Source organism: Cannabis sativa, chromosome 1 (genome assembly GCF_029168945.1).
Source record: "Cannabis sativa cultivar Pink pepper isolate KNU-18-1 chromosome 1, ASM2916894v1, whole genome shotgun sequence".
NCBI classification, from domain to species: domain Eukaryota; kingdom Viridiplantae; phylum Streptophyta; class Magnoliopsida; order Rosales; family Cannabaceae; genus Cannabis; species Cannabis sativa.
Genome location: NC_083601.1, coordinates 68,251,526 through 68,263,701, shown reverse-complemented (window position 1 = coordinate 68,263,701; position 12,176 = coordinate 68,251,526). Strand labels below are relative to the sequence as shown.

At 34.7% G+C, this 12,176-nt stretch overlaps 1 protein-coding gene across 1 annotated transcript; it reads right to left on the bottom strand.

Annotated features, from left to right (window-relative positions):
- Nucleotides 1-5,569: 5,569 nt before the first annotated feature.
- LOC115706090 (receptor-like protein kinase 5) lies at nucleotides 5,570-9,449 on the bottom strand. Its single transcript, XM_030633611.2, has 2 exons — nucleotides 6,329-9,449; nucleotides 5,570-6,250 (listed from the first exon to the last, which is right to left on the bottom strand). Exons 1-2 carry the CDS (start codon nucleotides 8,979-8,981, stop codon nucleotides 5,811-5,813), a joined length of 3,093 nt encoding a protein of 1,030 aa, XP_030489471.1. The 5' UTR covers nucleotides 8,982-9,449; the 3' UTR covers nucleotides 5,570-5,810.
- Between the last annotated feature and the right edge of the window lie 2,727 nt (nucleotides 9,450-12,176).

Here is a 12,176-nt window from a genome sequence, read left to right as displayed (position 1 = left end):
TGCTGGAAAAGTCATCGGAGTTTACTGCCGACACCGGAAAGTCGCCGGAGTAGCCGTCGGTGCCGAAAAAGTCGCCGGAGTTGCTGCCGGCGCCGAAAAAGTCATCAGAATTAGCATTGTCGCTGGAAAAATCACCAAGAAACCGGTTTCTAACATCAAGAAACTAGTTTCTTGGTGATTTTTCCGGTAATTTTACTGGTGACAATGCCAAGTCCGACGACTATTCTGGAGTTTGATGTCGGTGCCGAAAAAGTTGCCGGAGTAGTTCCTGGTGTTGGAAAAATTGCCAGAGTTATTGCCGGCGTAAAAAAAGTCGTCAGAATTGGCATTGTCGCCAGCAAAATCATTAGAAAAATCACCAAGAAAGTGGTTTTTTCATCAAGAAACTGGTTTCTTCACCAAGAAAGTGGTTTCTTCATCAAGGAACTAATTTTGTTACACAACAATAATAAAGATTATGAAAACAAAACAAAAATGATATACACTGAAAATAATTGAAACCAGTTTCATCAATCAACCAAATAGAGAAAAAAACACAAAAAAATTACCAAGAAACCGAAAAAAAACCAGTTTCTTGGTGATTAGTCCGATAATTTTTCCGGTGACAATGCCAATTTTGACGAATTTCTCGTAGTTCTTGTGCATCGAAAAAGTCATCGGAGTAGATGTCGGTGTATTAGTCGTCAGAGTTGCTACCAATGCTAGAAAATTCGTCATAATTGCCATTGTCGTCAGAAAAATTACCGGAAAAATTACCAAAAAACTGGTTTCTTCATCAAGAAACCAAACCGCTTTCTTGGTAATTTTTCCGGCGACTATGCCAATTCTGATGACTTTTCTGAAGTTTCTTGCCGCCGAAAAGTCACCGGAGTACTTGCTAGCGTCGAAAAGTCGTCGAATTGGCATTGTCAGTAAAAATCACCAAGAAACCGGTTTCTTAGACTTCAAGAAACCGGTTTCTTGGTGATTTTTCGTTGATTTTTCCGCAAAAATGCCAACTCCGACGAATTTTCCGGCGCCGCGCAAAGAACTCCGACGAATTTTCCGCACCGACCGCTACTCCGGTGACTTTTCCCGCACCTAGAAGAAACTCCGGTGACTTTTCCGGCATCAATGACAAATAAAAATTCCTAAACAAATAAAAACATTAAATATGGGATTTAGAAACCTAATTACATATATATGGCATATCAAATACCATAAAAAAACCTAAAAATAAAAAAATACCATATAAATTGGCCAAACTTAAATGTGCCATATTTATCATAAGAACTTTTAAAATCCCATACTAAGTGTAATTTCCTCTAAAATGAACAACTGTTATTAATTGACTAAGCCCAAAAGCTAAATAGGCCTAAATAAAATCTATCAAAAACTATGACATTTTATTTAGCAACAACAACCTATATGCATCTATAATAAAATTAAACACATAGGCTCACACAGGCACACTTTGGATGGGTCCTATCATGTTACTAGGTCATACACAGATGAAAGAAGATTGTAAATTTACCTGTTACAAATTATTAACTTGACCAAGGGAGCCATGAGTTAAAATCAGATCATTGGATCTGTCAACAAGTTAACCATGGCTATTTGCAATCAAGCAATAATAGGTTTTGAAAACTTACACACAAGCTAAAACACATACTCCTGCAACAAGGTTAGCTGGATAGTTGGATGTAGGATTTATTTAATTTTAAATTAAATGATTAATTTCGAAAAATAATTAATTAAATAAAAAAATAATTTTCGAAAAATTTAAAAAAAAATTTGAAAAATTCGAATTTTAAAAAAAAATTAAATTTAAAATTAAACCTACAATTTTGAAAAATTAGGTTTCAACCAACCTAAATATCATTTCAAAATTTGCTAACTACTTTTAAAAAATTAAATGTTATTTTATAAATAAAAATTAAATAAAAAATTAGAAAGAATAAATGAATATCTTTTTCAGATTTTAAATGTAATTTAAATAAATAAAATAACAAAATTTAAAAGTTAGCAAAATATCTTACATCTTTTTAAAATTACATGATTATAGTTATCTTATTTTAAATTTAAATAAGGTCAAATTATTTGAAAAAAAGATTTAATTTAAAATATTTAAAATCTGACCTTAAATTTAAAATTAAGATAAGATATAATCAAATTTAAAAATAAGATAAATTATTAAGCAAATGAGATAGATATTAACTATTTTTAAATTCAAATTACACTAATATCTTGAATTAAATTTAAAAAATATTAAATTAATTCAAAATGATAATTAGAATTGAATTAGGAATAGTAATAGTATAAATATAGAACTACACGAAAAATCGGAAGTTAATTCCATGAAAAAGCATGAAAAAACGAAGAAAAACGAAAAAATTGCGAGCTGTACGGACGGGATGCTGTGCATACCCGTCCGCGCGCGCAGGAGGGTGATTAGGGCAGAACCATGTCGTGCATGATTTCCGCGCGCGCATGCAAGTTTCAGCACACCTCCGATTTTTTCGAAACTTCAAAAAATCATAACTAATTCAAATTAAATCGAAATTGAGTTCTGTAAAAAAGTAACTTGCTTAATTTTTTCCATACTATCCAATAAAAATAATTCCAGAAACAGATATTCAATTATTTTTAACGAAATTCACAAACACCAATCAATCATCAAATAACACTCAATACAACATGATACCATCCAAAAACAAACAAACAATCGTTGTAAATCAATTACCATGGCTCTGAGGCCAGTTGTTGGAATTTATTTTACCATGATCTTAGATCTACTCACAAGTATGTTTATTAACACCCTAAATATGAACTTTCTAAAACGATGAAATAAACACGTATAAAGTTTAAGAAACCTTACATTGGGTGCAGCAGAATTAAATGACTCCTTCCGTTCAGATCTCTAACCCTGGTATCCTTTCTATAGCAGAGTATTATCAAGATCTGAACCTGGAGCTCTTTCTCTGAATCCTTGATGCTGAAACTCCTTTGCTGATGATCTTTCTTCACGATCTTCCTCACTATGATTGAGGTATTGCTTGCTCTGTGTGGGCACTACTCTAATCACTAAGGTAATTTCGAAATTCTAAGGAAGAAGAGAGAGAGAGGGTGGCGGCCAAGGTAGAGAGAGAAAGGCTCAGGTTTTTTGATTCAGAAGTGTATTTTTCCTGAAGCCTTCACTATCTATTTATAGCATTCCACTAGGGTTAGGTTTGAATTATTTAGCATTAAAATAATGAAAATATCAGTTTAAAATGCCTACAAAAGTGGCTGGCCATGGCTTGATGGATTTGGGCCTTACTTTCTGCAATTTTGCAATTTTAACACTTTTGTATCTGATTTTCTCAAAAATGCCAATTTTCTAATTCAACCATTTAAATGTCAATTCTAACTATTTAATAACTATAAATAATTATTAAATAATATTGTCATTTATCATATTTATTAATTGAACCATACAAAGTACCATAATTAACAAATATGCCCCTATTAACTCTTTCTTTACAATTTCGCCCTTACTTAGTGAAAATTTCACAAATAGACATAGTCTAATTTGTGAATTATAATTGATTAATCAAAACCAATTACATGAGTCTTACAAACAATATTATCTCAACTAGTGCGGGGACCATGGGTCTATATAACCGAGCTTCCAATAAGTAGATCAAGAATTTAGCACTAAAATTCACTAACTTATTAATTCTTCGTTGAATCCACGCATAGAACTTAGAATTGCCCTCTCAGTATATAGAATGCTCTATATGTTCCACCATATAGACGCATCATTAGTTATCCATTGTTATAATCCTAATGTGATCAATGATCCTCTATATGAATGATCTACACTGTAAATGGATTAGATTACCGTAACACCCTACTATGTATTTTATCCTTAAAACACTTGACCCCATATAAATGATATTTCAGCTTATGTGAAATGAGTACTCCACCATTTATGTTCGTTTGGTCAAGCTCGAAGGAGATCATCCTTTGCTTACTATTCGCCAGATAGAAGCTATAGATTCCATGTTTATGCTAGCGCTCCCACTCAATTGCACTACCATGTTCCCAAAATGTACGTATCACCCTGACCTAAAAGTAGGCTTAACTAACAAATCAAAGAACACGAATAGCCTTTCAAGATTGAGCCTAATCATAACAGGATTAAGAACATTTGCTCTAGGATCAACTTGGCGATATTGACTTGAATAGATTTTACGGTAAGTTTAATTAAATCTAAGTCAAAGTTCAATATCGGTCCCTTCCGATGCATACTCCATGCATCCAACCTGAGCTTTACTTTAACTAATGTTCTGGAAAGAACATAGCATTTCTCCAAATGCAAGTAAACTCTTGTTGTAGATTATCATATCAGTAAAACCCTGTGTCTGATAAATCTAGGAAACTTTATTCACATAGTCATGTTTACTTTCCAATGTGATGACAACACAATAAACATAATCAAGTATGTGAAAAGGGTTTAAGATGAATTTATAAATCAAATAGACAAGCAATTGATAAAGTGAACCAAAACATACACAAATGAATGAAAAATACTTCTGTTTCTTTATTGATGTTGAATAAAATATATTACATTGAAATGGAGTTTTATTTAGGGCATAAAACCTAACAAGTGGTACTATAACTCACGGGTTGCATCTTAAACGTTCTCCTCTGAATGAAATTGTTGCTTTCTGCGATGCCGACTGGGCTACAGACATAGATGATCGACGTTCTACATCAGGCTTCACCATATTTTATGGTGATAATCTAGTTGCTTGGCAATGCGAAAAGTAACACACCATATCACGATCAAGTACTGAAGCTGAGTTTAGAAGTCTTGCCAGTACAGTTGCTGAACTCATGTGGATACATTCTTTGTTCACTGAACTGGGAATCAAGACTCCTCAACCCCCCGTGATATGGTGTGACAACCTTAGCACTGTTCTTCTCACAGTCAATCTCGTTCTTCATGCAAGAACTAAGCACATTGAACTTGATCTCTACTTTGTGCGTGAGAAAATTATTCACAAACTAGTTCAAGTTAAACATGTACCAGCACCAGACCAACTAGCAGATGGTCTCACAAAGGCAATCTCCACCAACAGGTTCTCTCAGTTTCGATCCAAGCTTACCATTGAAGATATCAAGTCTCTTGATGCTTCCAATTGTAATCTTGAGGGGCCGTGCTAGGAGTATTAGTTAGAGTTAGTTATTCCTGAGTTAGTTAGTTCTGATTGTTAGTCATAGCAGTCTGTTATGCTCTACCAGTTGTAACTGATTTCTGTTAGCTCTAACTAATTCTCTATGCTTGTAATCAATGGCTATATAAAGCTATTCTCTATCACTGATCATAACAAGATTGCCCTTTGTTTACAATCTTATCTTTCTCTATCTTTTCCTCTCTTTCTTTCTTCTCTTCGTTTCTGGTTTCTCTGTTCCGCAAGTTCTCTGTTCTCGAGTGTTCATCAATGGCGAAGAGATTCAACATATTTCGTGCATGAAATGAATATTCCTTATAAGGTCCATGCTTGTTAGCAAAAAAATTAATGTAATAGCGGAGGGTGAGTGATTCTTCGGCAAACACTTGTTCTCATCATTTTATTTTATTTCATGACTACTCTAACTCAAGTGTAAGAAAATATATACATAAAGAGTTTCATAACACTATCTATTTAAGACTGAATAAGTGGTTAATTAACTCTGCTCTACTGAAAAAACTGCTTCTAAACCTTAAACCTTTAATCCATTAGGACTAAGGTCTTTATTTTGTACTAAGACAACAAAACTACGTATAGTATACATCATCATATTCATACCATGCTCGCAAAAGTAGTGTCATCATCTTCTTCTAAAACATTCTCACGCTTCGAGTTCTTCAAGAGCGGAGCAGCATTGCATTCGGTCATGGAGAACTTTTCATCTAAATCCATCACTGGACGGCTACATCTAAGCAAGAGTTGTACAACTTCTTTCATGGAAGGCCTCCGGGAAGGCAGAGTCTCCGTACATATGATCCCGACCTTGAAGACCCAACTCATTTCTTCAACATTACATGGCTCTTTTACTTCAGGATCCAAAGCTTCCGCAATAGGCTTGTCTTCTTGAGCGTGACGCCATGCCCATTCGGCGAGGGAGCTGTGCTCGTCACCACCGCCGTTGTTCGCCTCTCTTCCCGTTGCCAGTTCCAAGAGAACCACACCGAAACTATAAACATCAATCTTTTCATTGACTCTTACTGTATGAGCGTACTCTGCAAGTTTGAAAATTAAATGTTAATTTTATTAAACATAATTAATAGAGAAATTGTAGCTTTGTTAATAAGATTTACCTGGAGCCATGTAGCCGAAAGAACCAGCCACGGAAGACATTGTGGCAAACTCTCCTTGCCTGACCAACAACTTGGCTAAGCCAAAGTCTGCAATTTTCGGGTTGAATTCCGAATCCAATAAAATGTTGCTTGATTTAATGTCTCTGTGAATAACTGGCGGCACACAATCATGGTGCATATAGCAGAGGCCGTGTGCAGCGCCAACTGCTATTTGTAGCCTCTTGGGCCAATCCAAAACGACACCATGGACGGAACCGTTGGCTGAGTTTGAGACAACGCGTTGATTGTTTTTGCCGTGTAGCCATCGGTCTAGGCTTCGGTTTTCCATGTACTCATAGACTAGAAGTTTTGAACTCTCACTTGAGATACAACACATGAGTTTCACTATGTTGGAATGTCTAATTAAACTCAATATTTCAACTTCCGCAAGAAATTCTTGTTCGAGCTTGTGGTCAACTTTCTTGTCGTTCCATATTCTTTTTACGGCGACAACATCACCTTCACGATTCACAGGGACACTGTAGACCTTACCGGAGCCTCCACTTCCAATCAGATTATGGTCTTTCAATCCAGACAGGATCTTTGATTCTGTGAAAGACAGTCTCTGGAATGAGGTCAGCTTCCATTTCGAATCAAGTCCATTTTTGCTCCAACGGCCTTTGATTATGAAGAATAAAAAGGACACAACTAACAAGAAGACAGCTGTTGCTAGTGTTATTGTCAAAGCAAGATATGGTGTTGAAATTTTGTTTTGTTTTCTGGGGAAGGAGCTACAGAGCTTGAGTTTTAAATAGTTGGAACTTGTACAGAGACCAGGATTGTCCAAGAAGCTATCAGCATACGCACCGTTCTCTAATGCATGTGGGATAGTTCCAGTCAACTTATTGGATGCGAGATTGAGATAAGTGAGTTTTAAAAGACCAAGTTGAAATGGAATTTGGCCAGAAAGTTGATTATCTGAAAGGTCTAAAGAGGTGAGAGTAGGCAAGAAAGAAAGGTCAGATGGAATTTGCCCAGAAAGTTTGTTTTCACGGAGATTAAGAATGTTTAGGGACTTCCATGATTGAATATGTGATGGAAGATCTCCTGTGAGTTGGTTCTGATCAAGGGAAAGAGTTGTCAAAAGTGAAAGAGTGGTTAATTCATAAGGAATGGATCCTGTGAAACGGTTATTACTGGCCTTAAAAACCACAAGTTTTCTCCAGGAAGATGAACCAATCGGAATGTTACCTGAAAATTTGTTGTCATTGATTTCGAGCAGAGAAAGATTCGAGGCCAATTTCTGAGGAAGCACACCGGTGAATGAGTTGTTGCCCAACATCAAGTGAGTCAAGTTTAAGGATTCCCATAGGCCACTAGGAATATTCCCTGAAAGTTTGTTGTTCGAAACCTTGATCATAGTCAAAGAACTGCACGATCCTAGTCCCTCCGGCAGTTGGCCACTAAGATTGTTGTCATAAGCCACGACTCCGGTCAATACACCCCCAGAACAAACATGTTCAGGCAATTTGCCTTCAAGCCTATTGGAAGAAACCTCAAACGTTCTGAGCTTTGAATACTTGCCCAAATCAGGAGGCAAAACGCCTGACAAATTGTTGGTATAAACACTAAAATCCACCAAATTAGGCAATCGGCCTATGCCTTCTGGGATTGTTCCGGATAATTGATTCATAAATAAAGCCAAACCGGTGAGCTTGCTTAGTTTGGCAAAGTCTTCTGGTATTCTCCCTGTTAAATTGTTCTGTGAAACGTCAATTAACCTCAACTCTAGAGCTTCAACCACCTGAGGAATCTCCCCGGAAAGTCTGTTCCTGTGAAGATAAAGCTCACTTAAGTTCTTCAACTTGAATATTCCATCTGGGATTTTCCCACTCATGTTATTCTGGGACAAATCCAAAGACTCCAACGCTGTCAAATCTCCAATACTTTCAGGTATTTCCCCCATCAAATTGGAGTTAGTAATCCACAATGTTTTCAATTTCTTCAATTGGGTATAGTTGGAAGGCAGCTTTGAGGGAGAGAGAGTTTGAATATTGGACAACCACAGAATTTCAAGATTAGACAAGCTACCAAATTCCGTCGATAAAGAGCCATTGAATAAGTTGGCCCCTAGTTCGAGTCTTCTCAATTCTTTAAGCTGCCCGATAGCCGCCGGGATGTTGCCGGAGAAGTTATTACCGGCGAGAGAAAGATTTCGGAGCTGAACCATTCGGCTGATGTCACTAGGAATGGTTCCCACGAAGTAGTTGTCGGAGAGGTATAAAGATTCAAGCTTTGAACAGTTGAACAGAGCTTTTGGAAACTCCCCGGGAATGTAGTTGTAGCCAAGATTAATGTCTGTGAGGTTGTTAAGGTCACAGACAAAAGAAGGAACTGGAGTGGTGATGTTTGCATCATAAAGATACAGAGCAGTGACAGAGTTAGAGGTGCAGGTGATACCAGGCCAAGAGCAGTGAGAAATAGAGTTTGTTGATGATGGAATCCATTGACTCATATAAGGAAGGTCTCCCCACTGCTGTTTTAGCCTCAGAAGCACTGACTGTTCTTGCTTCTGCAATGACTGGGAGAGTACTCCACCTTGGCTAAGAAAAAGAAGGAAGAAAAAACTGCATAATGGGATTGAATTTACATTAGTCATTTTGAAGAAACTCATCAGGTTGAGAGTTTGTCAATATGAAAATTAATCTCTCTGTATGATTTCAACTCATGTGAATGTGGTTTTTATTTTTAGACTGCATCTGCAAGTGGAAAATGAGGACTAACTAGCTATAGTAGGCAGTATGAGAACACGGAGCCTAAAACCAACAGCTGCATATGCATTTCCCACTTACTTAAGTTTCAAATTTGGCGATTTGTGATCATTATATGGTAAGGAGGGGTCGCCTGCTTTTCTATTTTAGGTCCTTGTAATAGTGTAAGTCAACGTTTACTCACTAAGTAGATGCTATATTAACTGCCACAGTACCTAAGTGGAATATTTAGTTAGTTTTATGTAGTTTAATTCCTAGAATCACGAGCCCTTTACATGAATTTACATGTTCTAGATTGTGATCAATCTCTGATTTTGCAAGCAAGCAAAAGGCAACCATCCAAATTCCAAACTTACGTTTTATTTACATATTTTCTAATAATTGGTTTTGTTTATCTTTGCGTATACTGTCAAGAACCATGCCTTGAAAATATTATAAATTAAGAACAACTTATATCTTGTAGTGATTGTTGTCATCCCTGACATGTAATTAATATGTAATAATAAGTATTGGGATGCAGTACGAAGCACGCGATTTAATAATAATAATAAAGTAATTTTTTCACGTAGGAGTAGGAGAACCACTCTAGAAAATTTGGACACTACTGATATTGAGAATTCTGGATGCCTTTGTTGAACGAAGACCGGAAGACTAGTTCAAACAATTATATTGTCTACTTGCATTGCATATCTAAATTCTTTTAATATATATTATATATATTTATGTTAGAATATAATATAAACTGAAACATACATGATTATGAATAAAGTACGGAATTAATAAATTATATATGCACTATAATTTAAGGATCGAAATACCTCCAGCCATTGAATCTTTGAGCTTCAAACCCAAAAACTTTGATCTGTAAAGGAAACTCGTTGATGTGAGTAATCGGGCTTCCTCGCTCTCTCAACTCTCTTTAGATGGAATTTTGCTGTTATGAACAGAATGAGTAAGTAGCTCGGGGACCGAGACCCTATATTTATAGGTGAGATACTCCATCACTATCTGCGCCACATTAATTGTGAGAATATTTTGACAATTAATTCAGGAAATCAAATCAGGTAATGAATATAGAAATCTGACCATATATAGAATATTACATAATTGATTTTGTCCAGATTCAATGAATATAAAATTTTCATTTATCACAAAATCAATTATTTATTTATTTACTTAAATAGAAATTTATTTCCTTAAATAAAAATATATTTCCCAATATAGAAATATTCTTATATTCTCCCACTTGGTCAGTATTTAAACTAAAACATTCAAACCCAAATGTTCCTCATTATATAACAAACATACGAATCATAGCGACATGTCCTCATTATAAGTCGAGTATTATCTTCCATGTATTACGATATATTTATTATATAACAATGTACTTAATGTGGCAATGTACTTAATTAAATAAACCCTAACCCTTATGTTTATTCAGGTCCTCTTACGATAATTTTCTCAGATGAAATTAAGGTGCACATAAATATGAGAAAATATCGAAATTAGAGTTTCATTGAATAATTTTTGGTTATACAAATAAAAAACTGCATATGGGTTAACTGAATCCCACATTTACTTTATGATCCTTGAATTTGTGTTGCGGCATGCCTTTAGTCAAGGATATGCGATTACCCAATTCAGTTTGCGTGATTAATGACCACTTATCACGCCTTTTTATGACTAAATTCTTAATGTCGATATGCTAGCTTTGACCAGTACTTTTATAGTTATTTAGCCATAAATATTGTAGCTGAATTTATCGCAAAACTTTCTTAATGGCCTAATGAAACTGTAATTCTGAACTCTAGGCCTACTATGAAACTCTAAAATACATCATACGAGATGTATCCTCAAAACAATAAATGAATGTGACTTCTATAGTGGAAATAACAATCAAGATTCTCCACAATATAACTTACTGGTAATCTTAAGGTTGTAATAAAATATTGACTTACGTGAATCAATATAACCAGTGAAGTGTGGAAGAATCTAATTGGTTAACTATATTTCCAGATGGTCAATTCATCTTAACAAATATGTGTGATTATAATTTTTAGTATCTTAAAGACACCTCATCACTTTGTATGAAGAATAAAGTGGTCTTAACTTTAGTTATTCTGATACTACTTAACGATCCTGAAACAAATGTAATGCAAAGTCTTATTCAGACTCTATAGGCATACATTAGGCTTCTAAAATAGAAGCAAATGAATGTTCTTAATTTATTCTCACTCCAGACCATTTTTCAGATGCTGGTTCGAGTTGAATTTATCACACTTAAAGATAAAAGTTATACATAATTTTATTTAATCAGAGATGCTGTGGCTACTCTCTAATTAATTAAAATTATATATATGTTATTCATATTCTTTATCTCAAAATAATAATTTGAGATATGAATTATTTCAACTTACATAGAAAACTTTTATCATCATTTGCAAGTAACATATTGTCTACGTATAAAACAAATATTACTCCCACTAACCTTCTGGTATATGATTATTTCCATAATTCTCTTTTCAAACCTAAAGGAAAAGATGATATAATACCAATTTGTGAGATGTTTGTTTTAATCTATAGGTAGACACTTTAAGCTTGCATATGTTCACCACTTATTAGAGAAAAATCTTTATGGCAGTTTGTATACCTTCTCCTCTAGTTCACTGTTTGGAATTGATTAATGAATTAAAACAAGCAACAGATGCCAAGGTCTATAATAGAATCTTTTATAAAAACAAGTGAGAATGTAAATCTCCTTTGTTATTGATTCTTAGTTCAAAATGAACTTCTTAGCAATGAATATTCTTTTATATCTTTATGTTTCTCAATGTTGTCTAATGAATATTATTGATGAAAAAACCTATGCTTAATTAATGTTCTCCACCCCATTAGGCAACTTTACTAAGCAACTTTACTAAAGATAAACTTTATTGCTCTTTAAGATATTCATTTCTTCATTCATGGCATGTTGTACTACAACTATAATTCTTTATCATCCTATAATTTAATTTGTGTCTCAAATTAATATTGTAGTTGAACTCTTATTGTACAAAATGTAATCACTAGGAAACATTGATCTTATTGTTCTAATAAGT